Source organism: Penaeus japonicus, unplaced genomic scaffold (assembly GCF_977035675.1).
Source record: "Penaeus japonicus unplaced genomic scaffold, GWHDUDI00000001_assembly GWHDUDI00000028, whole genome shotgun sequence".
Lineage (NCBI taxonomy): Eukaryota > Metazoa > Arthropoda > Malacostraca > Decapoda > Penaeidae > Penaeus > Penaeus japonicus.
Window position 1 is genome coordinate 22887779 of NW_028234430.1, and position 21738 is coordinate 22909516.

The window sequence follows — 21738 nt, forward strand, 5'->3', positions numbered from 1 at the left end:
ACAGGACTAGATAATATCTTTATATAATTTCACAAGCCAGGAAGAATTCCTGACTCGGAGCTTATTATGGATTTTTGCAGCTTCTCTTAAATATTGCTTCAGCATTACTAAAACACCAAAGTACCAACTATGGCATATTACAGATCTGCTCACATCCTGATAAAAGATATATTTGTGATGAAGGTATATTGGTGAAAATACAGTGCACAGTCAGTTTTCTTTTGTGTCATTGTGATATAATTTTATTTTATTTTTTATTATTTTGTACTTCTTTAATTTCAAGATTAATTTTGTCTTATGTTTGAGTTGTCAGGTTTTAAATAAGAGCTTTCTGGAAGAAGAAAAAAATAATTTACCCAGAGACATAACATGATTGTTGTAAGATTTGTATAGTAGATTAAAATTTGATTTAGTTGGGATGCATTTTCATGTAATTGACTTTACGTATCTTTCCTATTATTATAAATAATTTATTTATGCATAACTTTAGAGTGAGCAAGTTAACAAGGAAGCAGAAATGGAAAAGTTTATTGTGGGACTTGGAGAAATTAAGGGATGGCTTCAGAGCACTGAATATCAACTGACAAACCTAAGCAAAGTGAATGCTGATGAACAAGCTAGAATTATCAAGGTTGGTTGATTAAAGTATTGAGATAAATACTAACTGAAATAATGCTGCATATCTGTTTTGTTATCCCTATAATTTCACAATTGTATTAGAATTTTTATTATCATGTGATTTCATAATAGCATTAAAATGATTTATTTTCAGTCCATATCTACTGAAGTTCAGAACTACAAGGGACATATTGAAAACATCCGAGACACTGCTGTGGACCTCATTAACCATGGGGCGCTGTTCCAAGCACGTGTCCAGCCAGAACTAATTGAGATTAATCAGAGGTGGGAAAACATCTTTAAGAATGTCCAGGTAAGACTTGCTGCTTGTGTCACTGTACTTGAGTTTTTATTTTAAGGGAAGGAGTATATGGTTGGAGATCTTTATATAATGAAACATATAAAACAACTAATGTTAAACCATGATATTTGGGTTTGAATCTGTACGGTTTACATTTTAATGTCTGAAATAGTAACATGTTCTCCTTCCTGTTGGATGTTTTTTTAATAATACTATTATGAAATATAAATGGCTTGAATCAATGAATGTATAGTGTATGCTTACTGTCAGTAAAGTTTATTCAGTATGGTGCATTCAAAATTTTATGTATGTTAAGATAGTATTGCTATTATATGAACTTCTCTGCTGCACGAATATATTGAGCCTTATACATGTTACAAACAGTTAAACACCTGTTTGGCAAAATACCAGAAGCTGCTGCTCATGTTAGTTTGTGTGTCAGTGATGTGATGCTCCAGAACTATTGCATGTTGCATGTTGTGCTTGGGAGGCTTATGCATCGTTTGGCTCTCCTATGAACATTTGATTCTCTACCTTTGTGAGATGATAATATGAAAAAAGGATTTTATAATCAAACTAGAGTGCAAGAATTCTCAGATACTCTATGATTTTCAGTAAAGTTTTCTTATTTTTTCACCTCTAAGTCTAATTATTCTGCAGTGTGAAGAACTAATATGACTAACACTTTATTATGTCTTGACAATATACTTTCAAAATATTTCATGGATTTTTTCCCTCAGTCCCATATGTACTGATCGCAATTTCTCTGTGACCTTATGATCCCCTGACTTTGCTTTCCTTTCCCATTTTATATGCATTTTTATACTTCAAGGATATTCTGCTTTTGGGGGATAATGTGGCTTGTTTTTGTTTGGTATTGTGATTTCAAGTTTTATAGTATCTAGACAGATACTCAGTCTGTTACAGTTTATCAGTGTCTAATATTAATTATTTTAGATGTGGCACTAATATTCATAGTGCATATGTATTTTTGCTTAAAAAGTGTCTTTTCACATATTTTTTAGATACATTTTAATTTTGTTTACAAAGCTATTTATTAATTTCTAATATGACATATAGTACACTTGCCAATATGAGACTAATACTTGCTTTTGTTAAAATCCAGTTGTATATTTGTAAACATGTATTGTACATATTATATCAGTTTCATTGTTTGAGTTTAGATTAAGACACTTAGTGCCTGTAGCAGATGTTTTTTTTGGGCAAAGGTGTTTTGAGCTTACATATGGCAATCTAGTCAGGTTTGAGGGTTTTGTGTACATATGTTGATTTCTTATCACAATTTGTGCTCAACTTTATTCTGGTAACTTGTCTAATAACCTTCTTGCTGGCTCTATCAACATTACATGTGGTGTCTGGTCTGTTAACCCTCCTGCTTCTGCTGGACTAGAACTTACGGCAGCAGCTTGATCTCACCAAGGTATTACATTCCAAACTGACTTGTAGAAGTTAAAAGTAGCAAGCCAGCAGAGTTCACAGTTGAGTAATGTCTAAATTGGTGAGAAAGATCCCATATGTGTCTTTTCAGCAGTGCTCTCAAGACATACAGGGGACAAGCCTCACTTCAGTTACCCTGACAGCTGAGACACAAGGGTCCAGACCATCTCCCAGCCAAACCAACACATCCACTACCACCAACCTTTCCACCATTACCACTTCTGTTGTACATGAAACCTCTGTTACTACTAGTTTAACCTCCACAACTACACAACTCATTCATACCAAGGGAACTTCACAAGTGAGTGATGAATTAATGATGCACGTTCATCAACAAGATGGTGCCTCAGCACCTGTCCAGCCAAGCTGGGCTGCTGATACTTCCTCAAACAATGAGGAGCAAGAAAAAGGTGCTTCTCTCAGAAGTATTGGTCTTGTTAAGAGTGTTATGTCTACAAGTACCACACTTACCTCACCAATCATAGATGATAGTGAAATAATGGAGGCTGTTACAGAATCAGAAAAAGTACATTCTGTTGAAGAAAAGCCATTGGGTGAAATTTCAGAATGTCACAGGGAAATTGATGAAAATGATATGCCTGTTCCTGGACTTAAGACTGTTGATGTATCTGATTCAGTGGAAATGTTCTCATCAGCAGACAGTGCTAGGTGGGGAGAATCTTCTCTTGTAGATAGTGTTATCAAAGTTGAACCTAGAGAGAATAAAGCAGCAGATGAAGATCATACTCTGACACTTGTAACAAACACTGTCACAAAGAAAGTGGATAGGTCATCATCTGAGATGGAGGGAATTGACACAGAAACTGTGAAGTATGTTTTAGAGGAGCAGCCATCTGATGATACAGAACAGAAAAAGAAGATGAGTCTTGTTGAAGTGGAGGAAGTGAAAATGACAATATCCCATTTATCCTTTAACATTCCTGGGACATCTTCAGAGAAGAAGGTTGACAAATTAGAGGCTGACATTCTTGCCTGTGGTAGTTCAGAAGAATCACCAATAGACTCATCACTAGAAGTATCTCCAACAGCTGAATTTCCTCCAAACAGTCTCCTCTCTAGTGACCTTTCCTCTCAGGATTCTCCAGGAAAAGATAGAAAGAGGAAGATCACGGAAAATGAAGATGACCTAGATAATTTTGATGAACTCATTGCAGGTCTAAAAGAAGTTGCTGAAAAAGATATCAATTTATCAGCAATTGAAAAAAATAGAAGGAGAAGTTCAGAGAAGGACATTGATCAAGATTTAAGTGGTGATGAAAGATTCTCCCTTCTTAAGATCAGAAGGCGTGATGATGATGATTTAGAGTCTTTAGCCTCTGTTGATACTGACATGGCTCCTGCCTCAGAAACTAGTCGAGACTTTGAGGGCACCTTTTCTGATCTTGAATCAGTGACTGAGAGTGTGTCTTCTAAAGGAGATAATTTATTTGCACCAATGGGAGCTCATGGCCTTACTATCCTAGACACCTCTAGGAATGAGGAAGTAAGTACTGTAGAGTTTATTTCACAGCAGTCACAAATAGCTTCAAGTGAAGCTGTTACCCATGCATATATTAGCAGTTCACAGCAGCTAGTTTCTCCAGGAAGTAAAGAATCTTTATCTGATATTATCAGTGCTAAAATCAGTAGTATATCAAGTGGTGTAACATCTGATAGTAAGCAGTCCATGACTGAAAAAGAGATCAGTGAGAAAGATATTGATGCTGAAGAAGAAAGCCATGCTCAAAAAGATTATGAGCAGCTTCCTGTTGAGAAACTGCAAGCTATGATTGCTGAGCTTGAAGAAGTTATGAGTGATGCAGAGTTAAGTGACACTGAAGATGAAGATCCACAAGGGAGAAATAAACTACCCACAGAAAAAATGGATGTTTCTGAAAGCATTCAGACATCCAAAACAGATGAATTACCTAATAAAGATGTGGATATGAAAGTTGATTCAACAACTGAGGCAATAGAAGAAACATCAGCACCTGATAGAGCCAAAACCAATATTAAGTTTTCAAGTACTGAGAGAGATACACTTGTCAGAGATTTATTAGTAGCAGTCAAAGAACCTTCTTTAACCAAGGATGAGGCTAAGTGTGAAGCTGACCCAATTGAATTTAGAGTACAAGAAGTTCATGTTGGTGATGTTGAGTTTGCCCAGGCAAAAGGTTTGTTCGAGAAAGATCCAGTGTCTCTTGAAACACCTGCAAGTGTAGTAAAAATAACTACTCCCCTTCATGATGATGTAAGCAATGAATCTTCATTTGTGACATCCCTGACTGAGGCTAGAAAGACTGATGATGATAAAGACAAGTTGGTACAGAAAGTTTCTGTACAGAGTTCCCAGGTAGTACATGGGATAACCTTCGTAACTTCTACAGAAGATCGGCTTCCAGAGGCTGAGGAAGCAGTCCTAGTGACACTAATCTCGAGACCAAGTTCTGCTGAGGTGATGACTACAGTTAATGAAGTTACAGAAGGCAAGGCCATGATGGAGCTTGTTGAAGAGGAAGGCAGTGAGACAGATGTTGTAGATCCTGATATGGAAGTGAGCCAGAAGGATATTTCTTGTGTTCAAGGACCTGATAAAAGCTCAAGCAGTTCCTCTGATGAAGATGACTCAAACAAGAAGGAAAGAAGACCAACTGTTATTGAATGTCCCAGTTTCTTGGTAGCCTTACAAGAGGGAGATGCTGAAAATGATAAAAAGGTAGGTTTAATTTCTTAGACACACCCTAATGTCTACACTGAGTTAGATAAACCTTAGGTTTCTTTTATAATAGTAGTCACATTACTCTTTGAAAGCAGAATATCCACTTTTGGTGACAGAGGGTTCTTTATGCTACTGCTACTACTACCGACCTCTACTACTGCTACTGCTTAATTTTCATTGATAACTTGTGCTCTTAATTTGTTTCATGTCTTTAGCATCCATATGGATGTTGTAAGACCTTTAACCTTTGCTTTCAGGTAAATCCAGCATGTGAAGTAGACAACTCTTCATTAGGCTCTGTCGCTATGTCTACTGGGCAGCATTCAGTATCTTCTACTATCCCAACTTTTGTTCCTTCTGAAGGTGTTAGTGACCAGTTCTCTGTATTGAGCCAGAAGAATGTTTCAGGTGATGGGGGTTTGCAAACAATTGATGTGACACCAATTACATTGACACATCTTTCAAGTGGAATATCATCATCAATGATGGATTTCTTTTCAAGACACAATGTATTGATTTTAGATACAGATGCAAAGGGACAAGATGGTACTGTCACTGTGGAACCAATGGAGGAAGAAGATGAGGGAAAAATAGAGGAAACCAAGAGTTTGAGTGTCAGTATTTCTGAAACGCCAGTTAGATCACCATCTCCAATTCAGACTCTAAGCTCAGAAATCATGCAAGATCCTGATGATACTAGTGAAACTGTCCAAATAATTTCATCCTCTGTAACATCGTCTTCTACATCTACAGCAACAATTAGAGGGATTCAGAATTTTACAAGTCCTGCTGAATTGTGGTCTAATTTTACAAGGGATATGCCTAGTACAATGCATGTTCACAGTATGCAGTTTCAGTTTCCTGTTGCAGGTAATAACTCTAAGGTAGGCAGAAATATTCCCATTATTATTGATGATGAACAGGCCTCTTCAGAAACAATGTCTGAAGGAAATATTGAATCTTTGCCTGAGACTCAAGTCCCTCAGTCTCAGCCTGTTCCTGTTGACATATCAGAGACAACAAGAAATATTCCAGCTACTACAGATGCATCATCTGAAATGCAGCATCCGACTGTCAGTAAGCCTCAAGTGGTTAGAAATATACCTATTATGTTAGTTGATGAAGAGCAAATTGACATGGATGTGGTTACAGAAAAAACTCCCGACTTGCCACATGAAGGACAAAGTATTGCTGTATGCAGTGATATGGTATCTGAAGCTGTAGGAAATGAAGTGTTGGAAAATATAAGTAGAGCTTCAAAACCTGGCACTGATGCAACATCATTGATTGAATGTCATGTTAAAGGAGACATAACTACTACAACTCAGAATATTACTGAGAAATTGAACAATGAGGAGGAAAATGGTACTGCCACATTACTGCTTGATTCATCTCATTCAAGCACCTCAGAGATCCAGACTCAAATGATTGAAGCTTCAGATGTGGAAAGTGGGTCAGTGATTGAAGTTATTTACCAAGTAGAAGGATCAAAAGACAGAAGAAAGGCTGTGGTAACACCACCAGATGAGGCTGATATAGCTGAATTATTACAGGATGCCCCACAATCTGATGGCTCATTAGAGGGTTCACAAATGATTTGCAATGAAGGGGCCTCCTCCAGAAAGGTATCTGTAGCATCACAAAATATGGTATTGGCTGAACAAGAGGTTGTAGAAAATATAACAACCCAAACAGCACCACCTGAAGCCTGTTTGTCATTTCAAGAATTATCAACAGGTGTTGATGATATGGTAACACCTTTGTCAACAGAAATTGTTTGCACTGAAGGAGCAGTTCCACACTCAGGTTTAAGAGTAGAAGATGTTGGACGTAAAATATCAGTTGGCTCAATGGAAGTGAGTGTTTCACTGGGAGAGGTTGCTGGTGATTTAAAAATTCCAGATCAACCTCCTCAGTCTTTTGCACATGAGAGGCAAACATCTCTTTCAGTTCATGAAAACTTTGGTGAATGTGTGGTAACCAAATCAGATGACATATTCTTAATGGATGTAGAAAGTCTAGATGGAAGAGATACTGGCCGTAAAATATCAACTGCTTCCATGGAAGTAAATATTGAAAGTGGTGAAATAGCTGGTACTCTTGAAACATGTTCTGGTCCCATTCAATCTTTTGCTGTAGAAAGACAAACTTCTCTTAAAGCTGACAATATTAAAGATTTTATTGCAGTAAGATCTGAAGTGGTGCAGGTGGCTGGACCCTTATCAAGCTCAGAAGAACTTATCATACCTGACATTCAGAGTGGCCTTCTGATTGTAGATAGCAATAGAGCATCACCAAGAGAAGAAAATGTAGAAAAGCTCCCCATTGGTTTTATTGATACTGAAATGATGGAAAGTGAAATGGGTAAATCTCAATCTAGTGATGCCTTCTCCTTTGAAGACCAGTTGCCTAATCCAAATGCTGAAAATGTTGCTTCAGAAGCAACTGAAATTGTGCCAGGTGCAAGTAAGCCTCACAAAACTGAGAAGAAAATATCAACAGCAACTGAAGAATTTACATTTGCAGAACAAGAAGTAGTCTCTGCAATATCAACACCGCTTCTACAAACACAATCATTTACTTATCCACAAGATATATCACTAACAGTAAAGGACAATTTAGCTGAAGGTGCTGTACTTAGTAGTGTTATCCAGATGAAAAATTCAGCTCCAGGTGCACCAGAAGAGGACAAACAAGAAGTAGAGAGAAAATTATCTACAGCAACTAAAGAAGTTGAAGTTATACCTTATGAAATACCTGAGGTTGTGGGCACAACTGGTGTGGAAGCTCGAGCATTTGCTCTTGAGCGAAGTGCTTCAGAGACAGGTAGAGAGATTCTAAAAGAAGCTATTTTGGTCTCCCCAGAAACAGTTCTTCAGGGAACCCCACAGGACAATGAAAGTTGTAATGCAACTACAAATAGTTCAGCCTCATATTTGGTTGCAGATAACTTTGCTCAGAGAAAAATATCTGTTGCTTCTGATGTAGAAGTGTTAGAAGTCATTGAGAGACCACACCAATGTGAACCTTTGATAGAACAGTCTTTGTCTGAGGAGAAGGAAATGGCATCTACTGAGGGACTTGAGTCAGTTGATATGGCAGATCAAATATACAAAACTGCCAACACTCAGGTGGATGAATGTGGTAGAAAGATCTCAACAGCTTCAATGGAAATAGAAGAGTCATATTCAGAGCTATTATGTGAGAAACAAATGTATTTACCTGAAAGATATACATGTACTGTTGAAGTTGCTGAACTTGATAGTTGTAAGGATGATGTGATAACTACATCTGTCAAAGCAGTTGTATCTGTCAGCGATTCAAACAGGGAAGATCCTTCAACTAAGGTTGAAAGTTCTCGAGATTCAGTAGTGATATCTGAGGTATCAGAGGAAGGGATACCCTTAGGTTGTGAGGCTGCCTTGATGAATCCAAATCTTGTTACAGGGTTTGAGATTAAGAGTTTGTCAGGTGAAGGCACTGATTTTGAGGACATTTCTGTTGATGAAATAGCATTTATCACTGGTGTGAAATCAGCAATGCCAGCTGGGTACACTTTCAGAGCAAACACTGCAGAAGATGATACTATGTCTGAAGCCCTCTCATACTATGATTTGGATAACTCCTTTGCTGTTAAAGATAGGTATGGAGTAGCTGTCACTGTAAGTGGCACTCTAGAAGGGACAGAAGCACTTGTTGATGAAGGAGGAGAAGAAAAGCAAATTCCTCTTGAAGAAGGAGGACTAGAAGAATTAGTAATGGAGCCATCTTTCAATGCTCTTTTGAAAAGCTCTCGTCATTCTTCTAGAGGAGCTAGTTTAGATAACTTGTTTGATAGTGCAGCCCATGAAGAAGGCCCTGGGATAGAAAAGATATGCAATAAGGAACCTGAGGTTGCATCTGCCAATAGGAGCACTTTCCTAACAGAAGTTGAAACTTCACCAGATAAGCATTTCTCAGATGTATCTAAAGTTGAAAAATATCAGTATTCTTCTACAACATCTAAAAACAGTTCTCATGAGACCAGTTCTATAAAAAGTATTAAAATTGCTACAGATATTGGAGACAAGAAAAAATCCTCAGAGACTATTGAATCAGATTCAGCATTTCCAGGGGAAATTTTATCCCCTGGAGAGACAGAATTGCCATTTGTTTCAACTAAACAGGTAAGGAAACCAGATACAAAACTTGATAGATTAGATACTATATCAGCAAGTGCACCTGTTAAGAAAGAGAAAAGTAAAGAAGCAAAGGCAATAAAGAAAGTAAAAATGGCACCAACTGATGAGAGCCCAAAGATGGAAAGCAAACTAAAGTATACTCCTTTTGTTCCACCTGGAATTAAGTATGGACAAACTGCAAAACATGTGGATGATAATGTGAGCAAACCTGAAGTTGCCGAAAAAGTCATGGAACAAGAAATGGTTGTGAAGGAATGCTACTCACCTCATCATCAACCAAGTGAAAGAAGTGAAGACAAGTCAATTAATTTGGTAGATATACCAGTCTGTCCTGAAGGTTTGAAAGTCAGAGAGGAGATCACAGAAGATAAATCATCAACTAAGACGACTGCTAAATCTGAATTGCCAGGTAAGGAAGCGAAGGTGAAGTCTGTTGTTACAACAGAACATGAGATTAAGGTAACTGAACAAACCAATATACAAACATTAATTATTAATATATCTAATGGGGAAAACCACAAAACTATAACACATACTTCAGAAGTCAAAAGTGATTGTAGCACTTTTTCAGAAAAAGAAAAAGACAGCATACCAGAAACTCCAAAGGCTAAAGATTCTGAGATGATGAAAGCTTCAGTGCCTGAAGAAGAGAATGCTGCTACAGTGAAAGAAAGTTACAGAAAGGAAGGAGACAAACTTAAGCCAAAGGAACCTGTGAGTCTTACATCTCAAAAGAAGACGGATATAAAGATACAATATATCCCCCATGTTCCTATAGAAACAGAAAATAAAACATCAGAGGCTGAAAAGTCTGCAGTAACAGATTCAAAACCCAAAATACATTATGTACCTCATGCTCCTTCTGATTTGTTAAAAGAATCATGTGAAACAAAAGAAACAAGTACTGAAAGATCAGCAGTACTGACAGAAGCTAAGATTACAACGAAGCCAACTGAAGCAAAGGTAAAGAAAGACAAAGATGTGAAATTACACTATGTTCCTTATGCACCATCAGATATCTTGAAGAGTATTCCAGAAGAGGAAAAGTGTAGTAAAGAAGTTCCTCTTAGGGCATCAAAAGGAGAGTCTCCTCCTCAGCAAACTAGTTTACAACAGCAAAAGAAAGCAGCAAAGATTGAAAAGGAAGGGAGAACAGATGCTCCAAAGAAGATTCAGTATGTACCTCATGTACCTATCAAATTTGAGGTGGCCAGTTCACTGCCATCTGTGAAACCACAGGCAAAGAAGACCACACAGAGTATTATTATCAGGGAGGAAGAGCTGAGTACAGTAAAAGAAACTGCAATCACATCTGACGATGAAGATGTTGGGCAAGTTGAACCTTCAAAACCACCAACGGCCAAGTCTGAGAAAACTCAACCTATTAAGATTAACTATGTTCCTTGTGTTACAAATGAAAGCCAAATAAATGATTTGGCAGCTGACAGGAAAACAAAGTCTGTTGTAGAAGCACAAGTTCATGTACCAGCAGAAAAGCCACAAACTAGTGCCACAGTGTCATCAAAAGAGACTACAAAAAGTAAAGAGAAGTCTGAAATTCAATATGTCCCTTATGCAACTAGTGATTTACCTAAAGTAAGCTCTGGAGCTAGACCAAAAGAAATTCACTATGTACCCCATTCACCTAGTGATTTAGAAAGATTCAAAATGCAGGAACCAGTTTCAAAAGCTCCAGTTATTCCTTCTGTCATCATAACCTCTCCTTCCTCTTGTAAACTCGATTCTGTGGTAACAAGTTCTTCATCTATCCCAGAAAGTATTGTAAGTATATTCAGGAATTCAATAACAAACGAGAGTTGTGCATGGTGTTTTCATTTAACTTGGAGAGAGATATAATCCCTAGGTGTGATTCTTAACCCTTGTGCTCTGGGTATTAAGTGCTAATGCTCTCCTATGGTGGATAATGGTGGATGATTTTTGACATCGCTACCCTATGCACTCTCATCATCGCTGTAATATGCATTTGGGAAATTCTACCCTACTGCAAATGTATGCAATTTTTATCCATGCCCACACTAATTGCTCTTGATGGTTATGAGATTGTAGGAAGAGGATTCAGCAAATGAGACATTCATCAGAAGGGTATTCTTTGGAATGAATAATTTCAGAAGACAAGATGAATTATTTGATAATTTGTTAACTAGTTTTCATTAGATATATGGATTTCTGATGAAGACTGAGAAACCAGAGCATCTAATCTCTTTTGAAATTTTTTATTCATTTTCATCCTTGCCGGACTCAGCATTTGTCACCAGAACTCTGAAGTCTGCCTGGAGTACAGGGGTTGAGATTTAATGTGATAGTTCAATAGATAGGCATAAGTGTGAGTGATATATTTCCTTACTTAGCATGGGGAGTATATGTTCTGTTCTTACTTAACATATTACATAGGATTTTACTGGCATTGTTGTTGTAATGGAATGACATTACACAGTTGTTGAATTATTACCATTTACCATAACACCAAAAGCACTGTTGATAGCATGAGAAAGTTACACATACATGATTATGTAACATTATGAATTAAGCAGAAAAATGAATCTGGGAAAACATTTGGTCTCTGAAATTTGAAAATTTGTAAAGGTCAGAGGAAGAGCAACATGGTGAAAAGTTCAGAAAATCAGAAACATCTAGAAAATTGTTTCTATTTCATGAGACTGACTGGTTGGCAAGAGGATTTAATGAGATGTTATTTTATCTATAATAGTATTCTTAGACTTTGTGAGGAAACATATTTCATATTTTATATTATAAGATTTTATGCATTGATTTATATCATTATCTTTGCAAGTAACTAAACTGGTATCTTCTTAACTCTAAATTTGCTCTCTATTATTTCTTAAAAAATTGAAGTAATAAGATTAACCAAAAATCCTGGAAAATAACACATTTTATTTTCTCTTCAGTTGTATTAGTTACCTTCTTTTAATGAATTTCTTTGCCAATAAGTATGAATGTGGATCAACAGCAGCATTTTCTTGTATGTAAAGCAAAATACTTCATAAGATTCGCAGCACCTTTTTGATAGTTTTAAAGCGAAATGTTTTATTTACCTTAAATAATATTTACAGGTTAAATCTGAAGACATAGAAGACACTGTAAGCATTCATTCACAAAATAAGGAAGATGAAATATCTAGTGTTGAGGCAGAACATCAATTGATGGAAACTGATACCAGTGAAAAATTTGAGGATGAGTGTAGAGCAGATATAGAACCTATAATGAGTGTTAGGGAGACAGGAGACACCTCTGATTCTGAGAAAGACATTGTAATCAAAAAGAGGAAAAGATTTGCAAAACTTTATGAAGAAGTGGATAATGATATAAAAGAAATGACCAGTGAAGCAAAAGTTACTAAAACAGAAGACAGAGCAAGCAGCACGTCTTATCTTGTATCCAAAGAGGAGAAAGTCACTCCAGAAGAATTAGAAAAAGTAATGAGGAAGAGGGGATTGCTTACAAAAAAAGCTCTCTATGAAAACTGGGAATCTATAAGCTCTTGTTCTAGTGGAGCTGAGAGTAAAAGAGGATCTTCAACTGAGGGTTCAATTGATTTTGGATCAGAGACTCGTGGGGCGGTTTCTGGGGATTGGGACGATGCTCCAATTCCGACTGACTTGAACTTGCAGAATTCTTCAGCAGAGTCAAAATCTGTTCCTGTTGAGTCCATCCCTGAAGAAGCTACATGTAACCCAAGCAGGGAAGAGCTACGATTTAGCTTTGTTAGTTCAAGTAGTATTGAAATAGACAGAGATGAGGTTTTTACTAGTGAAATGGAGATGGATTTTCAGGATGTTGATGCATTAGCAGAAGTTGCAGAAATAGACTCGCCTTCGTCCGATGAGAGTGATGATCTAGAGGAGCCTTCAAAAGTAAGAATCTCAGCAGCCACCATTTATGAAGATGCTGTCATCCAGGCCCTGGAGGGAGGAAGTGAAAGAGGAACAGGAAAGAGAAAGCATGTGAATGTTGATTCTCACATTGAAAAAGCAGCCGCACTTAAAGATGAACCTCAGACTAGTGAGGATAACAGAGCTTCAGTCTCTTCCTTTTATGAACAATTACCAACAGAAATAAGTGTCTCCAAAACTAATGTTATTGAAAGTACAGCTAGTTTTGAAGAAAAGGAAAAAGAAACAAGCATTGCTTTTACAAAAAATGTACATCAACCAGAAGGAAGTCCTAAAATTCAACTAACCATGACTGAACCTCCCAAAATAAGAAATAAGGAAGATCTTGCTTCTGAAGTTAAACCTGATGATGGAAAAGGTGTACATGCAAAGCAGCCAAAGGAAGGAGAAGTGCTTGAGATAATATATGAAGTGGTTACTGTGACTCGAACAAAAGAACCTCGGGCACAGACTGTTATTGAGAGAGTAATTATAGAACCAGAAGAAACTGTTAGTGAGACAGAGTCTGATATAGAAGAAAATTTAAAAGACAGAGTGGAGCATAAGAAATATGTAGGAGTAGATGAAAAGGATTTTGAACCAAGTAATGAATATATAGGAAATGCTGCAGTTGCTCCATTGTTGCTCACAAACAAAAATCCTTTAAAAGATTCTGAGACAGAGACAGACAGAGATATAATGAATGCAGATGTAAAAGCAAAAACAGAATTCTCTCCTTCTTTATCTCAAAAATTCACAAGAGAACATGAAAGTAAAGTTTCTCAAGATGGTGAGAAACCTTTGGTACATGTTGTGCAAACTGCCACAAATATTACTCACACTTTGCAACCTGTAAATGAAGATGTTCTAGATATTTCTAAACCAGTTTGTGAAGGTTCCCATGAAATATCACAAAGTCATGGTGATAAGATAGCACCTGAAAAATCACTAGAGAAAGTGATTCCTCAATATACTAGTAGTGTGCAAAATGAGAAAGAAACCTTTGAGATTGCTGTTGAAAGTCACATGACTCCATCTATTGTTGTAAACCTTGTGTCAGTAGAAGTAAGAGAAGTTTTTGATAAGGCAGATATATCAGAAACCTCAACGAATGAAAGCAAGCAGTATAGAGTTCAGAGTCCAAAAAGGGATGATTATGAGGGGTCTCCTGAATGTTCCATAAAATGTGGAACAGTTATGGATGAAGCAAGCAAAGTTTTGCTGGAAATGTCTCGGCCATCTTCATCAGAACAATATGCTAAAAAGGACCCTGAAACTATGGAAGACTTTTCTGGAATAGAAGGGACTACAGACAAAGTAGTTTCTCATTCTTTTATGACTACACATAAAATAGAAAGTATTTCTCAAGACGATTGCACAAACGATAAACAAAAAGCAGATAATGTGGTTATTGGAAGAAATGAAGTGTTTATTAGTCCAATTGTTGAGGATGTATCTGGCACTTTGGCAGCAGTTGAAACCTTTGAAGATTGTATTCATAGCTCAAGCTATAGGCCCTCAGAAAGTGATAGTGATGATAGTTTAAAGGAATTTGGAAAGGAAGATACTATTCAGACACTAGATACTATGACAAGAAGACACTCAGCAACAAGTAGCAGTTCATCAAACAGTAGTTTTGAGATGGTAGAATGTGAGCCAGAAGTAGACTTAGAAGAACAATTATCATCTCATGAAAGCTATGAAGAAGCAGAAATTGAAGACAAAGAAGATCTTGTAGAGAGTGATGAAAGCCTTGATAAAATGGCTGAATGCACTGCCATAGGAGAGGCTGTACACCCAGAGATTACAAGTGTCTCTCTTGAAATCAAGTTAGAAAGGCATGTAAGCATTGATAGTTCTGTGTCTACATTGTCAGAAGCAGAAACAGTAATCCATGTTCCAATAGGAAGTCTGCCTAAGAAGATATCTGAGACAGCATCAGTGAAAGATGACAGTCAAATTGGCGTGAAGAGTGGTGAAGCCAAGGACCCATTAGTAAGATCAGTATCTGAAGAATTGATTACAAAAACTGGAAATCAAGGTGGAATAAAACAGATTGGTAAATCACCCACAGTTCTTGAAGCTGTTGAGAGTGGGAAAGAAGACTTAAAGAAAGATGAAGACAAAGAAGAGGAACAGGCAGTTGCCACTTGCATTGGAGTGAAACCTATTCACCAGAAAGTACCTGGAGACAACACTGCATATCAAAAGGCAGAAGTAGTCACAACTGGAATACAGATGAATGAGGACATAAAGAATCATACTGTGGAAATAATTTCAAGTGTACCAATCAAACATGAATATTATCCTATTGAAAGTTGTACAATAAATACTTTGCCAGTTAATGAATCTAAATGTGATTTAAAGGAAAATAGTTCCAGTACAGAAGGGACTTTATCAGAGGGTTCAGTACTTAAAAATATTGATGACTCTATGGTTTTAATGAATCCCGGATTTCTAATGGTTGAACCTTCATATATTGTAGAAGAGGAGAAAGCTGAAAATACAGACATGGAAAAATCTGCATATGTTGATATTATAAAAGACAAGAAAAAAGAGGACCCTGACTATACATTATCCAGTGAAGAAGAAGAGAAATCAGATCTTAATGTCTCAAGAACAAGTGACACAGTTCAAGAAATTCCACTAGTTCATGAAGAAGGATGGACTGAAATTAAGATTCTGAATGTAGAAGAAAAAGATCAGGTCAATTTAGAGAGAAGGGTAAGTGTGGATGTCGCTCAGGTCATTCAGACCACAGAAGTGAGTGAGGAGCAGGAGGTTACAATATCAATTCCAGATATTCATTCAGAAGATTTAAGGGATGATAGTTCTGTTCAGTCTGATGAAGAACAAGCAAGCAAGGTTTCTAAACTAAAAGAAGAAAACCAGGAGCATATTACTAGACAATCTTCAGAGGAAGGGCATTTTATAGTTCTTCAACATCATGTTGAAAACAGAAAGTTACCATCAGACTCTTCAGCTAAGACTGAAGTGTCACTATGTGTGAGCCAGTATACAGCTGATGCTAATATTAATGACATTATTGATGAAGATAAGAAAAGTATTTCCTTTAGTCAGGATAGAATTAGCAGTAGCACATCAGATGATGCTGGAAAAGTTAGTCAAGGAATAGCACTCAAAAGTAATGAAAAGGAACTACATTCTTATAGCCATTATGAGTTGAAAGATATTGGTTTTGTTGTGATAGAAGAGCATTGTGAAACAAAACATGCCAATCTAGAAAACAAGGAACATAAAGACCTCAAAGAAAAAGAAAGCTCTAGCTCCTGTAATACTTCAAACTCAAACAGCTCCAGTCCATATTATGATGCCTCAGGAGAAATGGTGGAATCTCTTGGTTCAGATGAAGTTTCATCATCTATGGAAGTTTTACATTCATCAGCAGAAATTTCAGATATTTCACAGGCTAATTGGTCCTCTATGACTGATCAGTCTACACCATCACTCGATGGGCAAGGTCATGATGAGGGAAGTGATAAGTCAGTGCCTCTGAGGGAGATCCGAAAAGGACCCCTAACTTGGTCAGGACAAAGGGATTCACGGTTTAGTACCATAAGTTGCTGTACAGATGCAAGTGAGGGAGAGTTAATCTTCAGTGAGACAGAGGGAGAAGAATTACCCTATGAGGACACAACTGATGATGATCTAACTCTAGAGGAGGAAGCCATAAAGGTCCTGGCTGAGGTAAGAATGGAGAAGGCTCAAGGCCTCAGCAAGAACCTGCGCTACTCTGCTTGGGACACTTGGTAATGGTCACATCACTGTCACTTTATCTCAAGGTTCATGTGAGGAAGAACTTGGTTTATCTGCCTGAAGCAAATCATGCGGGAATTACTAACAAGAGGAAGACTATCAAAAACTTTATATTTATTAAGGCTTGCAAAGCATGGCCTCAAGTTCCAAAGCTTGTCTAAGTTATCTTATGATGTGTATATATATTAATGCTTCCAGTATTTGTGATTTATTATGTTTCAGATGCATGGGTAAATATATCACACATTAAAGCATTATAAAATATGAATTCTGTTTTTGTTTTCATAATGATAATTTTATACAGAAAAATGAGGTTAGGAACTGATCCTACTAACCATGAACTGATTTTATGAAAATACTGCCAGTCTAAAAGCATGAATTTAATGTTGCCCCCTTTTATTGTTATTACTACTATGGTGTTGGTAAACATTTCTAAATTTGATAAAATATGCCATTAAACTAGAATAAAATTGATATACATTTTCAAAATTAAATAATTTTAATGAATACTATTTTTACATGAAATTATGTGATTAGATAAAAATTCTCTATATTTATGAATCTGACAAAGAAAGTCAAATTGTAATAAAAATGCTGGTGGATTCTGCAGAAACAAGAAGCTGCTGGGACTCCCAAACCTACTGTAGTAAGTTTAACTAAAGACACTTCAAGACAGCAGACCCAAACTTCTTCAAGCACTGTTACATCAGTGTCAAAAATCAGCCATATGTACACAACACAGAGTGTAGACAAGGGTGGAAAGGAAGTGCAGAAGGTAAGTCTAAACTAAAGTACTGCATTCTCTGGTCACCTATTTTCTTAAGCTAACAATTTTAATTGACTTTGTCTGTATTTTTTAAAGAGAGTTTTCCAACACAGCTTTGATTTCTAAACCAAAATCTTACATAATTCAGAATTTAAAGAAATAAAAGTAAATTATTTCCATACTTGCAAAATGAGTTTGTGTCTTCTAAATTACTCTCATGAATTCAATAGAGCTGCAATTAGCACAAACTTTATTTTTGAGAAATGTATATTTAAGTGACTAAGACACACTCACATGCAAATACAAATGCCCATGACTGTGAACATACACACAGGCACATGTATGCTTACCTGGACATGTATGCATAGACGTGCACATACATATACATGTACAGGCATAGGGACAGGTACAGGTACAGGTACAGGTGCAGGTACACGTACACGTACAGGCATAGGGACAGGTACAGGTACAGGTACAGGTGCAGGTACACGTACACGTACACGTACACGTACACGTACACGTACACGTACACGTACACGTACACGTACACGTACACGTACACGTGCACACACACACACACACACACACGCGTATGCACACACACACACACACACACACACACACACACACACACACACACACACACACACACACACACACACACACACACACACACACACACACACACACACACACACACACACACACACACACACACACACACACACACACATATACACATACACATACACATACACATACACATACACATACACACACACATACACATGTAAATACACACGCTCAAGTAAACACACACGCACACGTAAACACCCACGCACACGTAAATACACACGCACATGCAGAGGTAAACACACATGCACACCCATAGGTACAGGTACAGGTATTAACATGATTATGGGTTACATACAAATGACAGAAAGGCACAAAGTCAGAATGTAGATGGTAGAGGGTAGATAACCAGAATAATCATCATGGTAACTATTCTGACAAGGATTTTGATATATGATTGTTTTATTTCATTTTCAAGAAGGAGTTAACTGTGCTTCACACCATATTCAGTATAGACATGGAGACATTATGTCATGAGAAAAAATTCCTAAACATTTTTTTGATATTGCCTGTGAAATTGTATATATCCTGTATATTCAAGGCTGGTGATGATGTTGATGCTTATCTACAAGAAGTTTCCTTATTGGCGGATAAGATCACAGAACTCAAGAATAAAGCAGGCACAGTGCCTTCTTATCAAGAGGCGAAAGACAAGTCTGAGGTTTGTAGCTTTATTTATTCTTCAGATATGTCTAAGAATGAATGAGGAAATTACATTAATGCACATTTACTGATAGACAGTATCATTGTAATAATTATTTTGTTGTAGTGTACTGCAACCCTTTATTCCCCAGATTAACACTGAATATGTGATAAAGTAAGCTTTTTTTGGGAAACAGCATGTAAGTTGTGTATATTCTACACAATCCTGGAATCACATAACTTTATATATCAGTTTTAATGTGACTAAGTGTTTTAATACATTTTGAAGGCCTTTGGAACTACTTCCACCAAACTCTTCATTTTATTGCATGTTTCATGAGCTACTCACAGACTTAGAACTCAACATTCAGTTATATATAACTGTTCCTGACACCTCCTCCGGACAACCCAGAGCTTGATGTCTTTCCCTTGTAGGCACTTGAGCAGGAGGTAGCGTTGCTGGAACCTGATGTAGCTACAGTCATATCCCGTGGTGACACTCTCACCCTCACAACTCACATGGTGGATGTGCCAAGAGCCAACACCATTCGCACTGCTGTCCACGATTTACGTACACACTGGTCTTCCCTTAAGGGTGAAACAGAGGTATGAAGACATTATAATAATTTCTCTAATAATGGGAATCTCAAGTTATTGATTATTTTCATAGTACACAAGATAAACACAGAACATTCTTCTTATAAATTAGGGACTGCTAACACAATCCAACTCAAACTGACTAAACTCATCTTTACCCAACCCCTAAATCAACTTAACTCAACTGAGCCCAATCTTATCCAGGCTATTCTAGTCAAACCCAATCCAACCTAACCTAATGCAACCCTATCAAAGCCAAGCCAAGCCAAGCCAAGCCAACCCAGACCAGCTCAATTCTTCCTGACCCAACCAAGCTTAATCTGATTCTACCTAACTCAGCTGATCCCAACTCAGCCCAACCCAACCCAGAACAGTTTAACTCATCTTGACCTGATCTTACCCGACTTAGTCCTAGTCTGATCCAATCCAATCATATCCAATTCAATTTAATTCATCCTAACCCAAACCCACCTAACCTAGTCTAATCTAACCCAACCCAACAGCATCCCACCATACCTATCCCAGCCCAACCCAATTCAGTTTAATTAATTCCAACCCAAACCCATCTTACCTAGTCTAACCCAACCCACCCCAGCCCAACCATGCCTAAACCAACCTGAACCCAGAATAACATAATCTAACCCATTCAAAACTACCCTAAACTAACCTAACCCAACCAAGACTGATTCAACTCATTCTGACCCAACCGACTTTAACTGATTCAACTCAATTCTACTGAGCCTGATCCAGTCCAATCCTGTGTAATCCAATCCAACCTAGCTCAACCTAACACACCCAGCCAAACTAAGCCAAGCCAAGTTAATCCAGAAGGACTCAACTGTTTCTGACCTGACCCAACCCGACCTAATCTGAATCAACTCTACTCAACTGAGTCTAATCCAATCCAGTCCAGTTTAGTCCAACCCAATCCAGTTAAAGGGAACATTTGAGATTTTTTATATATCATTGATTATTATTATTAATTTTTCTCCTCCTCCAATCATAGATTAGTTTCTTTGGCATTATTTGTTAACAATGCTTTGCTTATCTACTGAATAATAGCTGCTCTTCTAATTTCTTTGGTTTCTTCTTGCTTACTCACCTACTTGTCTTAAAGGCAAGCGGAAAAAAGAAGGCAGTGATTGCTTTGTTTTCTCTGCACTTTCTCTTTTTTTTTTTTTTTTTTTTTCTATTATCACTATGTTTTGCTTAGATTTATTAAAAGGTGAAAAGTAATAAGGATGCTTTATAGACAATCACTGTATTTGGATTTTTTATGAGGCAGAATTTAGGTCATTAGAGTACATTGTCTCAATTCATTATTTTCAAGGATGAAAAAAAAATCTTTGGTTTTACTGAATTCTTTATCATTTATTCAATCTTTGTAGAATCTAGTTGGTAAACAGATCACATGAGAAAAGTTAGGTTGTCTAGATGCTACAGATTTGAGTTTCTGGCACATTTTCAATAAGAATGCAAATTTGAGTTGTAACTAATACAGTATTATGCATTATATGTATACAAGTACAAATTTTCATAGGTTAAATGCAAATTTCATTATATTCCAAACAGACTGTTAAACTAGAAACAGAAGAAGTAATCACTAAAATCAACAACATACAGTCAAAGTCTGATGATGTTGTTGGTTGGATGAATGATGTTTCGAAGAGGCTTCATCTCGTAAACAATGATGAAAGTCAACTTGAGGTAAGTATAAGATTGTCATAATGATTGGCAGAGTTTTTTTTTAGATAACATTGTTTTTAGCCTTCAGATTATGTTTATGATTTGCTTCTTGAATGCTGAACAGTTTAGATTTATTATATAAATGCATTCTTTCATGACAAAATGAGGTTCTGCAAGAAAAAAACACTTTGACTCTATTTGATAATTTGATGATAATTTGTTACAGCAAGAAAAGATCCAATGGTTATAATCTTATTAGAATAAATTTACTGTGTATATGCAAGTCTTGTATGACAAAAAGTGGTTCTTCAAGGAAGTACCACTTGGATACAGTTTGATAGATTAATGATATATTTTACTGCTAGAAAAGAGCTAATGCTTGAAGACACTGGTATTTATTTGACTAAACAATATATGTTCATGAGCTCTCAAGTGGCCTATAAATTTTA

General features: G+C 36.8%; 1 protein-coding gene across 19 annotated transcripts in view; it reads left to right on the forward strand.

Moving 5' to 3' along the window:
• Positions 1 to 21738, forward strand: part of LOC122251860 (dystrophin, isoforms A/C/F/G/H-like) — a 1045059-nt gene that overhangs the window by 198012 nt on the left and 825309 nt on the right. For 10 of the 19 annotated variants that reach the window (XM_086553567.1, XM_086553566.1, XM_086553555.1 and 7 more), the window contains 8 exons: positions 491 to 631; positions 773 to 931; positions 2469 to 5093; positions 5354 to 11059; positions 17576 to 17740; positions 18906 to 19025; positions 19442 to 19612; positions 21176 to 21310. In XM_086553567.1, coding sequence (XP_086409693.1) covers positions 491 to 631; positions 773 to 931; positions 2469 to 5093; positions 5354 to 11059; positions 17576 to 17740; positions 18906 to 19025; positions 19442 to 19612; positions 21176 to 21310 — 9222 coding nt within the window. Of the gene's footprint in view, positions 1 to 490; positions 632 to 772; positions 932 to 2468; positions 5094 to 5353; positions 11060 to 12369; positions 16897 to 17575; positions 17741 to 18905; positions 19026 to 19441; positions 19613 to 21175; positions 21311 to 21738 lie in introns of all 19 variants that reach the window. The other 9 variants (XM_086553574.1, XM_086553573.1, XM_086553575.1 and 6 more) reach the window with 7 other exon arrangements.